Source organism: Staurois parvus, unplaced genomic scaffold, assembly GCF_062004578.1.
Source record: "Staurois parvus isolate SC_StPar_1 unplaced genomic scaffold, SC_StPar_1.0 ptg000150l, whole genome shotgun sequence".
Taxonomy (NCBI): domain Eukaryota; kingdom Metazoa; phylum Chordata; class Amphibia; order Anura; family Ranidae; genus Staurois; species Staurois parvus.
Window position 1 is genome coordinate 73383 of NW_028317946.1, and position 20319 is coordinate 93701.

At 43.8% G+C, this 20319-nt stretch overlaps 1 protein-coding gene across 1 annotated transcript in view; it reads right to left on the bottom strand.

Moving 5' to 3' along the window:
* Window positions 1–18818, bottom strand: part of LOC149464635 (natural cytotoxicity triggering receptor 3 ligand 1-like) — a 46176-nt gene extending 27358 nt beyond the window's left edge. Inside the window, exons 1-3 of the mRNA XM_089674300.1 lie at window positions 18705–18818; window positions 5807–6169; window positions 1311–1631 (exon numbers count right to left, since the gene is read on the bottom strand). Of these exons, the coding sequence (XP_089530426.1) occupies window positions 1311–1631; window positions 5807–6169; window positions 18705–18774 (754 nt within the window). The 5' untranslated portion in view covers window positions 18775–18818. The remainder of the gene's footprint in view (window positions 1–1310; window positions 1632–5806; window positions 6170–18704) is intronic.
* Window positions 18819–20319: the final 1501 nt, after the last annotated feature.

A 20319-nucleotide genomic window follows, 5' to 3' on the forward strand; every position in this document is an offset into this window, starting at 1 on the left:
CATTCTTCCAGAAGCACATTTGTCAGGTCAGGCACTGATGTCGGGGGAGGAGGCCTGGCTCTGCAGTCTCCGCTCTAATTCATCCCAAAGGTGTTCTATGGGGTTGAGGTCAGGACTCTGTGCAGGCCAGTCAAGTTTCTCCACCGCAAACTTGCTCATCTATGTCTTTATGGATCAGTGGTGGCGTGCTTTACACCACTGCATCCAACGAAAAGAATAGACTAAAACAGAATAGAATAGAAAATAAAGGAAGAGTATAGACTAGAATAGAGAATAAAAGAATAAAAAAAGAATAGAATATAGCCATCTTCTGAAATTCAAATTTGAAAAAGAATAGAATAAAAAAAGAATATAGCGGTCTTCCAAAATTAAAATTTAAAAAATAGAATAGAAAAGAAGATAATAAAATAGAATAGAATAAATTAGAATAGAATATAGATGTCTTCCAAGTTTCATAAAGAATATAATAGTATAAAATAGATTAGAAAAGAATAGAACAAAAAATAAAATAGAAAATAAAATACAGTAGAATAGAAACATATAGCAATCTTCTGAAATTTGAATTGTGAATAGTATAGAATCAGCTATTCTTCACAATTAATTTGGATCGATTAAATATTTTTGATTATGAATTTGATTCCAATTTGAATTCAGTTCGAATCCATTGGAAAAACTTGAATCTGGTCGAAAGTAAATAAACAAAACGAATTTTGTTATTTATGCGACAAAATGAAATGAGTAATTTAACGATTTGATCCGAAATAAAACAAAACTAATGATTTTGTTCTGCACATGTCTAGACTTCAGTGGGAGTGCCTGAATATATATTTTTTAAAACATAAATAACCTTCTCCTCCTCCTAGTAACTAGCTTTGCATTGGCTGAAATAAAATTGCCCAAGCCTGAATACATCTGAAAAAAAAAATACAGGAAAAAAAAACATTCCAAAAATCGCCTGTAAACACTTTTCCTGGGGGGTGAATGCAGCCCAAGTATTTGGTGTTTTGGAAACATCACGCTGAGAAATCTCTGGATCTAATCTGAAAGATCTGGGATTTGTGGAAGGCAGTCGGAGCCGAATTCTGCTGATATCCTATTCTAAGGCTGGCCATACATTATAGAATTATCTTCCAATTTTCTGCCCAATTTCCTTTAGATTTACCTTCAACTGTGTAGTGCAAGGGCCTGCCTAATTGGATACAACTGAAAGCGTTGTTTAGGTTTGTCCTCCTATTATATGGTTTTTGGTAAATCTAAACCAAAAATCTCCAGATAATTGTATAATGTATGGCCAGCCTTAGACTACTTACTTGGCATGGTAAAGCTGAGAGTCATTTCCTCCTCCAGGGATCTGTGGCTGACAATACAGAAGAATACATCTCCGGGTTCAGCGTCTGTAGTCGGCTCCACAGTCAGCACACTGGTCACATTAAATGTCCCATCGCTGTTCCCCAATTGAGTTGTGAAATAAACGTCCTTGTCCCAAGGTGAGCTCCTGTTGTTACTTTTACTGGATTTAACCCATCGGATCTTCACAGCTTCTGGGTAAAAATTGCTGACTTCACAACGGACAGATCCCGTGATTCCATCTTCAATCTGTTGATCATGGCTCAGCACCGTCTGCGGCTTAACTGTACAAGGAAAGACACAATTATTCATTATTTCTATATTAAAGGCTAATTCCACTTAAAGTGTTACTGAACCCCCAACAGTACAATCAGTCTGTAGATGCAGTAAAGCGTGCTTGTTATACTCACTGTGGTAATAACAGGTAAGGTGTGGCAGCTTAGTTGTGCCCACCAGTAGGTAAATTACTACACCTTCTACCTTCATCCATCAGGAGGCGCCGTGCTGTGCAGCACAAGGGTCTCAGCCAGGCTGTGGGTATGTAAATATATTGTATGTTCCCAGCATTTGTGGTTGTGTTTATTTGCTACATCTAAGTAAAATTCTGTTGTGACAAAAGCTGGTGTTGGGGTTGCTTTCCTCGTTCGTGACTTCACTGTATCCTGGGGAGCCCACCCCGGTACACGGCTTACAAATGCAGGGTCCGGGGAGATTGGATATAGTGAATGCAGGGTCTGGGGAGAGCGGATATAGTGATTGCGGGGTCCGGGGAGAGCGGATATAGTGAATGCGGGGTCCGGGGAGAGCGGATATAGTGAATGCGGGGTCCGGGGAGAGCGGATATAGTGAATGCGGGGTCCGGGGAGACCGGATATAGTGATTGCGGGGTCCGGGGAGAGCGGATATAGTGAATGCGGGGTCTGGGGAGAGCAGATATAGTGAATGCGGGGTCCGGGGAGAGCGGATATAGTGAATGCGGGGTCCGGGGAGAGCGGATATAGTGAATGCGGGGTCCGGGGAGAGCGGATATAGTGAATGCGGGGTCCGGGGAGAGCGGATATAGTGAATGCGGGGTCCGGGGAGAGCGGATATAGTGAATGCGGGGTCCGGGGAGAGCGGATATAGTGAATGCGGGGTCCGGGGAGAGCGGATATAGTGAATGCGGGGTCCGGGGAGAGCGGATATAGTGAATGCGGGGTCCGGGGAGAGCGGATATAGTGAATGCGGGGTCCGGGGAGAGCGGATATAGTGATTGCGGGGTCCGGGGGGAGCGGATATAGTGAATGCGGGGTCCAGTCAGAGTGGATATAGTGAATGCGGGGTCCGGGGAGAGCGGATATAGTGAATGCGGGGTCCGGGGAGAGCGGATATAGTGAATGCGGGGTCCAGTCAGAGCGGATATAGTGAATGCGGGGTCTGGGGAGAACGGATATAGCGAATGCGGGGTCCGGGGAGAGCGGATATAGTGAATGCGGGGTCCGGGGAGAGCGGATATAGTGAATGCGGGGTCCGGGGAGAGCGGATATAGTGAATGCGGGGTCCAGTCAGAGCGGATATAGTGAATGCGGGGTCTGGGGAGAACGGATATAGCGAATGCGGGGTCCGGGGAGAGCGGATATAGTGAATGCGGGGTCCGGGGAGAGCGGATATAGTGAATGCAGGGTCCGGGGAGACCGGATATAGTGAATGCAGAGTCCGGTCAAAGTGGATATAGTGAATGCGGGGCCCGGGGAGAGCGGATATAGTGATTGCGGGGTCCGGGGAGAGCGGATATAGTAAATGCAGGGTCCGGGGAGACCGGATATAGTGAATGCGGGGTCCGTGGAGAGCGAATATAGTGATTGCAGGGTCCGGGGAGAGCGGATATAGTGAATGCAGGGTCTGGGGAGACCGGATATCGTGAATGCAGAGTCCGGTCAAAGTGGATATAGTGAATGCGGGGTCCCGGGAGAGCGGATATAATGAATGTGGGGTTCGGGGAGAGCGGATATAGTGAATGCGGGGTCCGGGGAGAGCGGATATAGTGAATGCGGGGTCCGGGGAGAACGGATATAGTGAATGCGGGGTCCGGGGAGACCGGATATCGTCAATGCAGGGTCCGGTCAAAGTGGATATAGTGAATGCGGGGTCCCGGGAGAGCGGATATAATGAATGTGGGGTCCGGGGAGAGCGGATATAGTGAATGCGGGGTCCGGGGAGAGCGGATATAGTGAATGCAGGGTCCGGGGAGAGCGGATATAGTGAATGCGGGGTCTGGGGAGAGCAGATATAGTGAATGCAGGGTCCTGGGAGAGCAGATATAGTGAATGCAGGGTCCGGGGAGACCGGATATCGTGAATGCGGGGTCCGGGGAGAGCGGATATAGTGAATGCAGGGTCCGGGGAGAGCGGATATAGTGAATGCGGGGTCTGGGGAGAGCAGATATAGTGAATGCGGGGTCCAAGGAGAGCGGACATAGTGAATGCGGGGTCCGGGGAGACCGGATATAGTGAATGCGGGGTCCGGGGAGAGCGGATATAGTGATTGCAGGGTCCGGGGAGAGCGGATATAGTGAATGCAGGGTCTGGGGAGACCGGATATCGTGAATGCAGGGTCCGGTCAAAGTGGATATAGTGAATGCGGGGTCCCGGGAGAGCGGATATAATGAATGTGGGGTTCGGGGAGAGCGGATATAGTGAATGCGGGGTCCGGGGAGAGCGGATATAGTTAATGCGGGGTCCGGGGAGAGCGGATATAGTTAATGCGGGGTCTGGGGAGAGCGGATATAGTTAATGCGGGGTCTGGGGAGAGCGGATATAGTTAATGCGGGGTCTGGGGAGAGCGGATATAGTGAATGCGGGGTCCGGGGAGAGCGGATATAGTTAATGCGGGGTCTGGGGAGAGCAGATATAGTGAATGCAGGGTCCGGGGAGAGCGGATATAGTGAATGCAGGGTCCGGGGAGAGCGGATATAGTGAATGCAGGGTCCGGGGAGAGCAGATATAGTGAATGCGGGGTCTGGGGAGAGCGGATATAGTGAATGCAGGGTCCGGGGAGAGCGGATATAGTGATTGCAGGGTCCGGGGAGAGCGGATATAGTGAATGCAGGGTCTGGGGAGACCGGATATCGTCAATGCAGGGTCCGGTCAAAGTGGATATAGTGAATGCGGGGTCCCGGGAGAGCGGATATAATGAATGTGGGGTCCGGGGAGAGCGGATATAGTGAATGCGGGGTCCGGGGAGAGCGGATATAGTGAATGCAGGGTCCGGGGAGAGCGGATATAGTGAATGCGGGGTCCGGGGAGAGCGGATATAGTGAATGCGGGGTCCGGGGAGAGCGGATATAGTGAATGCGGGGTCTGGGGAGAGCAGATATAGTGAATGCAGGGTCCTGGGAGAGCAGATATAGTGAATGCAGGATCCGGGGAGACCGGATATCGTGAATGCGGGGTCCGGGGAGAGCGGATATAGTGAATGCAGGGTCCGGGGAGAGCGGATATAGTGAATGCGGGGTCTGGGGAGAGCAGATATAGTGAATGCAGGGTCCGGGGAGAGTGGATATAGTGAATGCGGGGTCCAAGGAGAGCGGACATAGTGAATGTGGGGTCCGGGGAGACCGGATATAGTGAATGCGGGGTCCGGGGAGAGCGGATATAGTGAATGCTGGGTCCGGGGAGAGCGGATATAGTGAATGCGGGGTCCGGGGAGAGTGGATATAGTGAATGCGGGGTCCAAGGAGAGCGGACATAGTGAATGTGGGGTCCGGGGAGACCGGATATAGTGAATGCGGGGTCCGGGGAGAGCGGATATAGTGAATGCTGGGTCCGGGGAGAGCAGATATAGTGAATGCGGAGTCCGGGGAGACCAGATATAATTTTGATTCGAAACAAAACAAATCGCATGTGCCTAGAGTAGATGTGGAGCCTGTACATGGTCATAGGATGTCTGTGTTACTTCTGAGGTCTTGGCTGGATTATATGGCTGCTCGGGTTGCAGTCTGGTCTCCTCATCCCCACATACTATATAGTAGTGAGGGAGTCCAGATTTTTTTTACAATTTTACACCTGGTGAAGACAGATCTCTGTGAATGGCCCATGCACTGTTGGGATGATTTACTAAAGGCAAATAGACTGAGCACTTTGCAAGAGTAGTTGCTCCAGAGCTTAATAAATGAGCAAAAGCTCTGATGACTTCCATCATCCAATCATGTGCAAGCAAACGTGCATTTTTTTCAATTTTCCTTGCACATGATTGGGTATTCCTTGCAAAGTGAATCTTTATCTCATTTACAAAGCTCTGGAGTAATTGCACTTGTAGTGTGCAACTACACCTTGTATGGTGCACAGCCTATTTGCCTTTAGTAAGTCAACCCCCATGTGTGAGTATAATTATTTTTATTCCTTTCATTATCAATAAATGGATTATCGGCACTGTCTAGTGCACCTAATTTTCCTCTTTCCTTGCGGATCTCACTGTGTACCTGATACTTGCAGAGTAGATGTAGCGGAGCCGGAATCCGGAGTGAAGATAACAAAGCAGCGATAGTCCCCTTCATCTGTGATCTGAATGTTGGGTATGGAAAGACTGGCATTGCCTTGTTGGAGGTCTTCTTCATTCATGAGAGATCCGATCCTCGATGGTGTATGTTGGTAACTACGAAAAACATAAACCTCACGTTCAGTTCCATTTTGTAATCTGAGAGTCCAGACAACTGATAGTTTCTCTAGATTCAGCGGTATTGGGACACCAGACAGCAGACAAGGGATGGTGACATCTTCTCCTCTAAGGGCTTCAGTAGGAACATCTTTCCCAGTAACTCTCAGCCTCTGAACCTGAAAATCACCTAAAAAATTAGAACAAAAAAGAGTGATGACAATTGTACAGGATCTCTTGTGACAGAGGAACCTAAACTGCTAACGTAATCCAGAATAACACTGCAACGGCACCCAAACCACTTATGGACCCCCCCCCCCCCGCAATGTACTGTGGACAGGCGGGCCGTGCAGGCAAAGCGACATACTGGTCTGTCACTGCCTGCTTTTGGGTTTAGGGCGCACACATGCGCGCCCCCACCACCGACACCTGCTGTGATTGTACACAGCGGGAGTCTGTTAGCAAGTCCGACTGGTTCCACAACACGATTCAGGACTGGGACCTGCTGATCAGCTGTGTCCAATCACAGCCCAGAGCTCTGTGTTGAACAATCTGTACACAGAGAAAGATCTGTGGTTCTTATTCCTGCAAAGCAGGGATGAGAAACAAAGAGATCTGTTAGTAAAAGCAGCACATAATACACACATTACCCATTGTTGGGTACATATTTATTCCCTTTATCACCCCTAGATGTTAACCCCTTCCCAATTTTGGTCTTTTTTGTATCGCAAAAAATAAAAAACCCCAGTAGTGATCAAATACCACCAAAAAAAATTGCTATATGTGTGAAACAATTATATAAATTTAATTTGGTTACAGCGTTGCATGACTCTGAAATTACCAGTTAGAATAGCGTAGTGGCGAATAGCAAGAAATGCCCTGGACATGAAGGGGGTAAAACCTTCCAGAGGTCAAGAGGTTAAACCGGGATCCAGCGAGGTGCTTTGACAATGGAATCAGTAATGGTAACCCTCCAGTCAGAGGCATCCCTAGGATTGGTGTCACCCGGTACGGTACCATGTGGTTTCACCCCTCCTGAGAGGAAGGAGCGGTGCCGGTGTAGCAGTAAAATGAGTATCCCATGAAGATATGTATCCCCTGAAGCAACTGCACATGTACCGATCTCCGACTTTAGCACAGAGCTGCCACAGTTAACCCCTTACAGGCTGCAAACCGCTGAAGCTGATCCCTATGGGTTGCAAGATCAGTTAACCCCGCATAGGTTGAACAGCTTCAGCATTTTGCAGCCTGTAAGGGGTTAACTGTGGCAGCTCTGTGCTAAAGTCAGAGATTGGTGACCGGCTTCTTCGGGCTGAAACCAGCACATGCGCAGTTGCTTCAGGGGATACATATCTTCACGGGATTCTAATTTTACTGCTACACCGGGGGCAGCTGATACTGCTGGCATCCTGCACCCCCTGTGATGGTGTCACCCGGTGCGGCCCGCACCCCCCGCACCCCCTAATGATGCCACTGCCTCCAGTATGCTTCAACCTGAGGTTCTACACTCCTATAACCCCTCTGAATCCAAGATGTGGTGCAGATGCAGACAATCAGTTGGCGTTCTCTTTCATATATTCTGGCTATGACCCATGATTCAGCCTTTCTGAGAGAAGGTAGAAGATTTACAGTGTCAAATCTAGGGAAGGTTACTCCATTTGGACCGTGTCCTCAACCTTCTTGGCCGCCCTTTCACAGATATACCCAAAACCTCTAAAAAATTGACCACCCATATCCTAACAGCAGGTACGAGACCTATCCCTCTCCACTGGAGGAAACTGTTGTCCTGTCTCAGACAGACCTACTGGATACAGTTATGGAAATTAGGAGGATAGAATACGTGATGGATAATATTTGGGATAGACTGGAGACACCCTCTCAGATATGGGCACTGTGGGATCAGCCATCTTTTAGAGCTTTCTTTTGGTGGTATTTAATCACCACTGGGTTTTTTTTTTATTTTCTGCTATATAAACAAAACAATACTCAAAATTTTGAAAACAAAAATCCATTATTAATTTATGTTTTAAACTTTTGCAAGCAAAACATCTTTCCTCTTAAATTTAAACCAAAATATATTCTGTTACAGCTCTTTGGTAAAGATACCCCAAATCAGTGTTTATTATTTAGTCTGTAGCAAAGTTACAGAATCTACGAACTATTAGATATACAGTATATTTGAAAATTGAACTATTCTGCTTTACTGACTTCGGGTTTCAAATCTTGAGGCCCTAAAATGTCAGGACAGTACAATACCCCCAAATGCCAGGACAGTACAAATACCCCCTAAATGTCAGGACAGTACAAATACCCCCCAAATGCCAGGACAGTACAAATACCCCCCAAATGTCAGGACAGTACAAATCCCCCCAAATGTCAGGACAGTACAGATATCTCTCAAATGTCAGGGGAGTACAAATACCCCCAAATGTCAGGATGGCACAAATACCCCCCAAATGTCAGGATGGTACAAATACCCCCAAATGTCAGGACAGGACAGATACCCCCAAATGTCAGGATAGTACAAATACCCCCCAAATGTCAGGACAGGACAAATACCTCCCCCCCAAATGACCCCTTTTTTGGAAACTAGACAGTCTTAGGTATTTAATCATGTGATTGCTATGATTGGTCATAACGCTCACATGATACCCCGGCTCACAGCAGCTGGGTATTGAACTCCGTGATCCACTGCATCCATAGGATGGCAGATGAGTTCCTACTTACCATTCAAAGGGAACATTTTGACATCCTGGGTCACATTACGTGGAATTACAAGTGTTTCTTTGACCTTCCTGGATGTAGGGTTCATATCATACACATAATCTGCTTTCCATGGTGGTGAGTTGGAATGCACAGATGTATTTTTGAACATGAGTGGTGGTGACGCAAGATTAAAATGACTTCCATTATGACTGACACTGATTATACATGTTAGTTGTTATAAAAAATAACAGGCTTTATGTATGTATGTTTATGTATGGTTGATATGAGGTATAATCACTTGGGAGGACTTCCTATTTTTTGGGGAGGTGTCCATGCTGTACGTAAGAAACATCTTAATAAAAAGACAACTTTGAAGTAGGTAGTTTTTGCCAAAAAAAAATTGATTGTTTTGTGTAGCAGCAATAATTGATGTGTTGGAAGCAGTAGAGGCAATACAGCCAAAAACTAAAAGAATACACTTTAAAACAAGAAAGCTATTAACATCATATACACTGCCAAACCGGGGCAAAGAAAGTCAAAGCGCATAGCTTGTTGGGATCTTCTAGTCAGTAGCACACTGTATTGTGTACAAACCACAAATCATAATCCTCAAACCCACATTGCAGAGATGACGCAGTTAAAAAAAATGAAGCAAGAACAAAAAAAAACAATGCCATGTTTCAGAGGCAAAAGCAAAAGTTTTAAAACACAGCTGGAGAGCATGCAAACAATTGGAATGGGGCCCAAGGCAGCGATGTAAGAGATAGAAATTATTTTTTTTCTCTAAAAAAAAAAACAATCAGGGTAAAATATTACAAAGTATCCTTAAATATTGGCCATAAAGCAAGCATCTCCACTTGGACATTACGTCAGAAGAATAGACGAGGCATATTTTATTTAGATAAAACAAATTTTGGCTTAAAAAATGAAAGGAAGACTTTGAAAACCCATCAGATACTGACATGGATGGGGTAATGTGTTAGAACGTAAGGATGCCCCGATCATTTGACAGAAATGAAATTTATCAACCTACAAAGGAATGAATTCAAAGACATCCGAAAATCAAAGTGAAAAAATAATGCAGCAGGCTAGTCCATTTCATTGCAGCAACTCAAAATGGTCCTCAGTAGTCTGTGTGGCCCCCATGTGCTTCTATGCATGCCTGATAATGTCGGGGGAGGCTCCTAATGAGATGACGGATGGTGTCGTGGGGGATTTCCTCCCAGATCTGGACCAGGGCATCACTGAGCTACTGGACTGTCTGAGGTGCAACCTGGCGGCGTCGGATGGACCAAAACATGACATCCCAGAGGGGTTCTATTGGATTTAGGTCAGATGAGCATGGGTTTCAATTCCTCCATCTTCCAGGAACTGCCTGCATACTCTCTCCACAGGAGGCTGGGCAGGAGGAATCCAGGACCCACTGCACCAGCGTAGGGTCTGACAATGGGTCCAAGGATTTCATCCCGATACCTAATGGCAGTCAGGGTGCCATTGTCTAGCCTGTAGAGGTCTGTGCATCCCTCCACGGATATGCCCCCCCAGACCATCACTGACCCACCACTAAAACGGTCATGCTGAACCATGTTACAGGCAGAAGAACGTTCTCCACGGCTCCTCCAGGCCCTTTCACGTCTGTCACATGTGCTCAGGGTGAACCTGCTCTCATCTGTGAAAAGCACAGGGTGCCAGTGGTGGACCTGCCAATTCTGGTGTTCGATGGCCAATGCCAATCCAGCTCTATGGTGCCGGGCAGTGAGCACAGGGCCCACTAGAGGACATCGGGACCTCAGTCCACCCTCATGAAGTCTGTTTCTGATTGTTCGGTCAGAGACATTCACACCAGTGGCCTGCTGGAGGTCATTTTGTAGGGCTCTGGCAGGGCTCATCCTGTTCCTCCTTGCACAAAGGAGCAGATACCAGTCCTGCTGATGGGTTAAGGACCTTCTACGGCCCTGTCCAGCCCTCCTAGAGGAACTGCCTGTCTCCTGGAATCTCCTCCATGCTCTCGAGACTGTGCTGGGAGACACAGCAAACCTGGCAATGGCACATATTGATGTGCCATCCTGGAGGAGTTGGACTGCCTGTGCAAGCTCTGTAGGGTCCAGATATGGCCTCATACTACTAGTAGTGACACTGACCCGAGCCAAATGCAAAACTAGTGAAAAAGAAAAGATGAGGAGGGAAAAAAATGTCAGTGGCCTCCATCTGTAAATCCATTCCTGTTTTGGGGGTCGACTCATTGTTGTCCATCTAGTGTACCTGTTGCTAATTTAATTAACACCAAAGCAGCTGAAAGTGATTAACACCCCCCTCTGCTACTTCACTGACCAGATCAATATCCCCGGAGTTTCATTTATTTAATGCTATACTTGGATTAACCACATGCAGCCCAGCCACTGTAGAAATATGGCGGCAGGGTGGCACGGGCAGGCAAAACCACGTTTTAAAACGTGTGTTTTGTAAACAGGTAGGGGGCGCGCGCGAGGCACGCCGCCGCCCTACCTGTCCCGCCAATCAGAGCCGCGGATGTCAGTCGCCGGGTCACAGCCGATCGTTACCGGCTATGTCCCGGCGATCAGCGGCAATAGCTGACAGAGAGCAGGGCTGCAGTAGCTGTGCTTTCTGTCAGTTCCCTGACAGCTCCAGGACAAGCTGATCGGAACAGAAGAGTTTCTCTCTCCCGATCAGCCGTGTCCCCTGCAATACACACCCCACCCCCTAGTAAAACACTCCCCTCACACAGATAACCCTTCCTGAAAAATAAACTTAACCCCTTCCTCCCCAGTGCCATTAATACAGTGTCAGTGTTTTTTTTTGCACTGATCACTGTATTGGTGTCACTGGAGATGTCAGTGACCCCAAGTCAGTACCCCCCAGTGTCAGAATGTCTGCCGCAGTCCCGCCATAAGTCCCTGATCGCTGCCATAAGTCGCTGATCGCCGCCATTATTAGTATAAAAAAAACCTAAAAATCCCAGTATCTTTCCCGCCATTTGTAAACGCTATAACTTTCACGCAAACCAATTAATTTACACGTATTGGGATTTTTTTTTAGCAAAAACATGTCGCAGAATGTGTTTTGGCAGAAATTTATGACTAAATTTGATTTTTGCATTTTTTTTTACTGGACATGTTTTACAGCAAAAAGTCCAAAATATTGTTTTTTTTCCCCTCAAAATTGTCAGCCTTTTTTTTTTTAATAGCGCAAAAAATAAAAACCGCACAGGGGATCAAATACCACCAAAAGAAAGCTCAATTTGTGGGGAAAAAAAGGATGTAAATTTCATTTATGTACCGTATTGCATGACCGCGCAATTGTCCGTTAAACTAGCGCAGCGCTGTATAGCAGAAAAATGGCGTAAATTGCAGCATCTATACCATAGTTTGTAGACGCTATAACTGTCACACAAAGCAATAAATATACACTTATTGGGATTTTTTTTTACCAAAAACATGGAGCAGAATACATTTTGGCCTAAATTTATAACCAACTTTGAGTTTACTATATATTTTTTATAGCTAAAAGTAAAAAATATTGTTTTTCTTCAAAATTTTTGGCCTTTTTTTGTTTATAGCGTGAAAAATAAAAAGCACACAGGTGATCAAATACCCCCGAAAGAAAGCTCTATTTGTGTGAAAAAAAGGATGTAAATTTTGTTTGGGTGCAGCATTGCATGACCGCGCAATTATCAGTTGAATTAGTGCAGCGCCGAGTAGCAAAAAGAAACGTGGTCATTAAGGGGGGTAAATCCTCTGGAGGTCAAGTGGTTAAAAAGTCTTCCTTTAATTTTTTGAGCAATGTATATCATAAATCCTCTGAGCACAAAGCAGAGATGAGCGCCTTGGTGAAACCATGGGGAGCAGTGGAGAAGCAAAAGGGGAGGGTGAAAAATTGGAAAAGGTTCTGGAAAACACAGATACTTCTGATGAGGTGGAAAGTTTGTAATCTGGAAGAAAGTCACCTGGATGTCTATTGAGGTCATAAAATCCCCCCGAAGGAGGGAGGCAATACCCGACCTGGCAGTTCTCATTTGTACCTGTAGAGTGTTCAGGTCGAGGAGTCAGACACCTCCATTAGCGATCTGCTTCAGGGGGGTCAATGTTTCCCAAAAACACACTAAACACAGGCTGTAAGTGCTTTGCGTTTGCCTGAACTGGATCACATGATACCATAGTGATGTGCGTTCTGGTGTGCACAGCGTTTTTAACTGTTAGATTTTCAGGGTTATGAAAAAACTCTATTAGTATTTCTAGGTTCTTGTAGATGGTTGTGGGAAGAAATCCTTATGGAAGCCAGTTCAGAATAAACAGTGTGACTTTATTTGATCACACACCAAAAAATACAAAGTCAATAAAAAACAGTAAATTCAGATATATGTAGCTTAAAATGAAATAAAAATAAAGAATATAAGTTGCTTGTTCCTTGGATATTAGAAGAAAATGTAGTTCCTTTGAATAGCTTAGATAGAAGTTTTTGGCCTAGCTTAAAAGTTGTCCATGTGCTATTCTTTTGTTCTTTGTTAGCATGCCATGCTTTGAGTAAGAGTGTGTGAAAGAATGTCTCTGTGTGTGTGTGAAGTGAAGAGATAGAAGCAACTGCCTCTCTTTCCTTGAAAAGCTACATACTTAAAATGCATGAGAAATTAAGTCCTCCCATTAACCTTTGTTTCAAATTCGCGGGCTCCTTAAACACTCCCCTAGTCACTCCCAGCCTAACTTAAACATGTGTTACTTATTCAAACCACCAAGTCATTATCATGATTGACATGCAGACTATGAAAGAGGTCTCTGAAGTTCTTATGTTACATACAACTGTCTGAATACGTGATTTATGAATACAATTTAAACTCTCAGACTCATTATAAGAATTCAAAATAAGGTGTACGTTACATAGACTCGGCTTTAAAGAAAACATGAATTTAAACCTCTACTGATTACCTAACTCAGACACAAATAATTCACATCTGTGACCACTCAATTCAAAACCTCGCATTCACATCCAATTAAGAGGGTATTTTCTCTGCCAGGCATATATCAGAACTTACTAAAGACCGAATTAAAGTTTGGATATTAACCATTAGCCGCCCGGCCAATGGCCGTTTGGCGGCTTCAAATGTGTCCCTGTATTCTGGGTGCACGCCATTTGGCGTGCTCCCGCACATGCGCCGTTTGCGCTAATGCAGAGCAGCTCAGCAGTGCGATCTGTCACCGGCCGTGCACCTCGGACACGGCCGATGACAGATCCGAGTACCGGCTCCCGTTGCTGGTACCATGTGACCTGCTGTGACCAATCACAGCAGGTCACATGACAGTTGTATACAATGGATGGCTTCATTCATGATGCCATCCATTGTATACTAGTGCCTAGCTGTGAATGGTCACAGCTAATCACATGCACATGTCATGTGATTAGCTGTGACCAAATCACAGCTAAGCACAAAAAAAAAGAAAAAAAAAAGAAAAGCTGAATGAATCGATTTCATTCAGGTAAATGCTTGCTTATAGCAAAGTAATTCTTTGCTATAAGCAAATTGTGTAAAAAAAAAAAAAAAAAAATACTGATCACTTCCCCAAAGTAGTACAATGTTACTATGGTAACATTGTACTACTTTGGTCATAGTAAAATATGAAAAAAAAATCTTTAAAAAAATAAAAAAAAATGTAATAAAAAATTAAATATAATAAAAAATTAAAAAAAATTAAAAAAAAAAAAAAAATATATATATTTTTTTCATACTGTCACCAGTCAGTGTCCCTGTTCACCGCCATGCCAGTTATATGATGACGCTGTACTGCACTGGTGACAGTATGTAAAAAAACAATTGTGAAAATAATTTTTTTAATTTTTTCATTTTCTGAAAAATTATGACAAAAAAATACAACTTCAAAAAACTCGCCATGCCTCTTATGAAGTACGTCGGACTGTCTACTCTGCAAAAAGGGGTCATTTGGGGATATCTGTACTGTCCTGACATTTGGGGGATATCTGTCCTGTCGAGACATTTGGGGGATATCTGTACTATTCTGACATTTGGGGGATATCTGTCCTGTCGTGACATTTGGGGGATATCTGTACTATTCTGACATTTGGGGGATATCTGTCCTGTCGTGACATTTGGGGGATATCTGTCCTGTCGTGACATTTGGGGGATATCTGTCCTGTCGTGACATTTGGGGGATATCTGTACTGTCCTGACATTTGGGGGATATATGTACCGTCCTGACATTTGGGGGATATCTGTACTATTCTGACATTTGGGGGATATCTGTCCTGTCGTGACATTTGGGGGATATCTGTACTATTCTGACATTTGGGGGATATCTGTCCTGTCGTGACATTTGGGGGATATCTGTCCTGTCGTGACATTTGGGGGATATCTGTCCTGTCGTGACATTTGGGGGATATCTGTACTGTCCTGACATTTGGGGGATATATGTACCGTCCTGACATTTGGGGGATATCTGTACTATTCTGACATCCTTGGACCTCAAGAAATTAGATTGGCTGTCAGTACTTCAGGATTGATCAATTTTCAGATCTATACCATAGTTTGTGAACTCTATAACTTTCCTACAAACTAAAAAATACATCCTAATTTGGGTTATTTTCACCAAAGACATGTAGCAGAATACATCTCGGCCTAAATTTATGAAGAACAATTATTTATTTGTAAACTTTTATAACAGAAACAAAGTAAAATGTGTTTTTTTTCAAAATTTTTGGTCTTTTTTTGTTAATTTAGCAAGAAATAAAAACCCCAGCAGTTATTAAATACCACCAAAAGAAAGCTCTAGTTGTGTGAAGAAAATGATAAAATTTTAGTTTGGGTACAATGTTGTATGACCGCGCAATTGTCATTCAAAGTGTGAGAGCGCTGAAACCTGAAAAATGGCCTGGGCAGGAAGGTGTAAAATTGCACGGTATTGAAATGGTTAAAAATTAATATTACATTAACCACTTCAGCTCCGGAAGATTTTACCCCCTTCACGACCAGGCCATTTTTTGCTATACCACACTGTGCTACTTTAACTGGTAATTACTCGGTCATGCAACACCTTAGGTTCAGGACAGACTCACTAATATGTGAGAGAGAGTTTGCAGAAAGTCGCTGGTGAGGATCCTATGAGGCACAGCAGTGAAGGTGTGGAGGAGGCCAAATAGGAGGAGTATCAGAGAGGTACCAAACCAGGATTCTTGAGGGTCCAGGGTGATCCTAAAGGCTTGTGGGCCCCTAGGGGTCGCTGGAAGGAGGTGAGAAGGCATTGCAGCCGAAGTGGAAAGGAGTGTGTTTTTGACGAGTGGCACTATATATACAAAGACACACTGCATGTATATAAATATCACTTGGAATATATTGGTTTGGATTTGAACATTGGACGTTGAATTAAGTTGAAGTGGCACCATCACATGATATTGATTTATTTATTCATTTATTTATTTATTTATTTTTGAAGTGGCACCATCACATTATTTATATATAATCAATGGAATATGAGTTTATATTGAATTTTGGGATATAGGAATATATGTGTATGGATTAAGTGGCATACAAGAGCACTGAGAGGATTATAGTATTAATCACAAAAGTATATGTATTATATATGAATTTTTTTTTGTTTTTTTTGTTTTTTGGTTTAATGAATGCTTAGCGCTACACTAACTTAAATATATATTTTAATGCCCATTTAGCTGCCTAAATTGCCCCTTCATGTTCTATATCAGTGTATAGTGCTAATACATCAGCTGTACTAAGGACAGTTTGTTGTGTTACCTCTATATTCTGAGTTAATTGTATGATGTGTTTGGTATCCTTCGTATACGCTGGTGTCTGCGCTTCTAGTGGTTGTAAGAAACAATCCACATACTCCCCCATTGTAGCTGATAGAGAATCTATCCCATTAATAACTGGCCTTCTGGGGGGTTGTCTGCTATCTTTATGAATTTTTGGAACCATGTAGATGACCGGTAGTTTACATAAAGATGGAATTAGATTTTCTTTTCTTCTTTTTAATTTAGTATGCCCTTCCTACTTCCATATTTCACAATTTTTTCCAATGCTTTTTTATATTGTTTAGTAGGATTTTCTTACAAGATAGCGTTATGTATTACTATTACTCAACATATTACTTATTTCCTGTTCATAATATTCTTTTAGATAATATAACTATTCCTCCCCCTTTATTCACAGGGCAGATGACTGTCTTTCCTTTTTCCTAACGTCTCAACGCCACTCCTGATTTTTATAGTTTCTCTATGTTTTTTTTATGGGTAATCTATCTAAATCCTCTATAACTAATGTATTGAACATATCTATGTATCTGTTGTCTGTAGTCACTGGGTTGAAAGTAGACTTGTTACTAAGATGTGTATGATATTCTCCCTTTCTTACATCATTTTGAATAGGGCTGGATTGTGGATTTTGAGCGTAATATTTTTTAATGTTAAGATTCCTCACTAATTTTTGAATACCAACATAGGTTTCAAACTTATTGAGGCTTTTGGTTGGAGCAAATTTTAATCCTTTATCTAGGACCTGTATCTCTTCCTCTGTGAGTGCCACCCCACTAAGGTGGAAAATACCTTCACCTGTTATTCCCTTCTTCTTTTTCTCTTCTGTTCTTTTTCCTCCCCTAAACCCTCTGTAATCAGCAGGATACACATTTCTAAAAAGAGCTACTTTTGGCATGTGATATCAGCTGGAAAGGAAATCACTGGAAGTTCTCTTTGTCGCTGTCGTGCACGCCAATTGTTTATTTAAACACAACTCAGGCAGGGCAACGCCTTCCAGCACCTTCACATGCAGCACAGACCACAGCTATTAAAAGGTAACCTGAACTTCTATCTATATGGTCACAGCCTGATGAAAAATCTATATATTATTATTTATTTCAGGTACCTATATAGCGCCATCAATTTACACAGCGCTTTACATATATATTGTACATTCACATCAGTCCCTAACCCTCAAGGGGCGTACAGTCTAAGGTCCCTAACTCACATTCATACATACACATACTAGGGACAATTTAGATAGGAGCCAATTCACCTCCCAGCATGTCTTTGGAATGTGTATATATATATAGACAGCGTTTTGTAATTTTAAATATATATATATACACACACACTATATTGGTTTGTGGTGCTCAGATTCAGTGCGTTTCCCCTTTAATTTCTCCACACCCAATGGGGAATAAACACCACCAAAAGAAACCTCTATCTTTCTCTAAAAACAGATATGAAATTAATGTGTGAACAGTGATGTATGACTGAGTAATTGTCATTCAAAATGTGACAGTTTAGCATTCCGGTCATCAAGTGGTTAAAGCCTCCGGCCTCCAACTCCGGTAGGGTGGCCACCTCATCCCTTGAAACCTGAACATATATTAATTACACAGGTTCTGTGGCTGATTAAGGTGGTAATTAAACTCACTCAGTGCCTTATCTGTATTAAATTAGACTCAGAATCTGTGTCATTAATATGTGTTCGGGTGTAAAGTGATGAGGTTCTCCCTTGCAGTGGGACGGCACCCGCACTGCAAGAGTTAACTGTTCCTTTTAGTCTAGAGGATGTATAAAGCATTTCCCGATTCTCCAGCAAACGGCACTCCCCTTGGCTCCAACTGTGGACTGTCTTTCGGTTTCCTAACATCCAGCTAGGGTTGGGGTCTCTGCATTGGTCTTGATGACTACAGAGGGCCTCAGACCACCAGGGAATGGGGGAGCAGAGGCTGCAGAGACCAGTATAGCAGTGCAGAGGAATCTGGGGGGGAGCGGACGATCAAAACTGTTCCCCCCCCCCCATCCCCCTAGACATAAACTAGCTGGTAGCAGGTGCAAGGAGGATTTTTACTTTTCCTGGAGTTCCGCTTTAACTTTTTATGTATGGATTGCAGGTCATAGAGGGAAGGGCCGTGAGAATCCCTCCTAGGAGGACACAGGCCAGAGAACCTCCATTGTCCTTCTCTGTAATGTATCCTCAGGTACAAGGACATTATACACAGAAGAGTGACACTGACCTGATCCCAGGAGGAGAAGAAAGCAGATCACATGTGCAATTTTCAGCCCGGTCCTCATTGTTCCATCCATCCCAGATCCACTCCAAGAGAACTGTGAAAGACGTCCGAGTTGTGGGAAATGACCAAGATGTTCTGAACCTTGTTCCACTTTCACTTTTTAGAAATCAAAAATTCCAATCACGGGATTCCAGATTCATTTCCGTCTCCAACCCACACATACACCACAAATAAGAGCAGAGACAACCAAAATCTAAAATCTAAAAACGATATGTCACATCCCTAAATCTATTGTAGTATCAAAAAGAATAATCAGATGGGACTTTTGAGGCACAACATATTTTATAAAACACATTTGTATATCATCCATATATAAAGAGAGAAGGTATTTAACATTAATTACATTAATGGATGAAGTATGTTGGTTAAATACCTTCTCTATGGATGAAGTAAAAATGTGTTTTATAAAATATGTTGTGCCTCAAAAGTCCCATCTGATTATTCTTTTTGATACTATAAGAGCGCAGAGACATGAGAAGTCCAGCCTACTCCAAAATGTGTTCATATTGTACAAGCAAAGCGAAGATTAAAAAACAAAAAAACAACAAGTTGAAAGATAAGTTACACAACAGTTATTTGTTACTTTGTTTGTTTTCTACAGCTTTTAAGTGTTACTTCCCCTTCTACACTCACTGGCCACTTTATTAGGTCCACCTTGCTAATGCCACAAAAATATCCCCCACACCATGACACCACCACCAGCCTGAACCATTGATACAAGGCAGGATGGATCCATGACACCATGACACCACCACCAGCCTGAACCATTGATACAAGGCAGGATGGATCCATGACACCATGACACCACCACCAGCCTGAACCATTGATACAAGGCAGGATGGATCCCCCACACCATGACACCACCACCACCACCAGCCTGAACCGCTGATACAAGGCAGGATGGATCCCCCAGACCATGACACCACCACCACCATCCTGAACCATTGATACAAGGCAGGATGGATCCCCACACCATGACACCACCACCCTGAACCATTGATACAAGGCAGGATGGATCCATGCTTTCATGTTTTTTACACCAAATTCTGACCCTACCATCTGAATGTCGCAGCTGAAATCCAGACTCATCAGACCAGGCAATGTTTCTCCAATCTTCTATTGTTCAATTTTGGTGATCCTGTGCGAATTGTAGCCCCCGCTTCCTATTCTTAGCTGACAGGAGTGACACCCAGTGTGGTCTTCTGCTGCTGTAGCCCATCTGCTTCAAGGTTGGACGTGTTGTGTGTTGAGAGATGGTATTCTGCACACCTTGGTTGTAACGAGTGGTTATTGGAGTTATTGTTGTCTTTCTATCATCTGGAATCAGTCTGCCCATTATCCTCTGACCTCTGACATCAACAAGGCATTTTCCTCCACACAACTGCCACTCACTGGATATTTTCTCTGTTTCAGACCATTCTCTGTAAACCCTAGAGATGGTTGTGCGTGAAAATCCCAGTAGATCAGCAGTTTTTTAAATATTCAGACCAGCCCATCTGGCACCAACAACCATGCCACGTTCAAAGTCACTTAAATCCTCTTTCTTCCCCATTTCGAT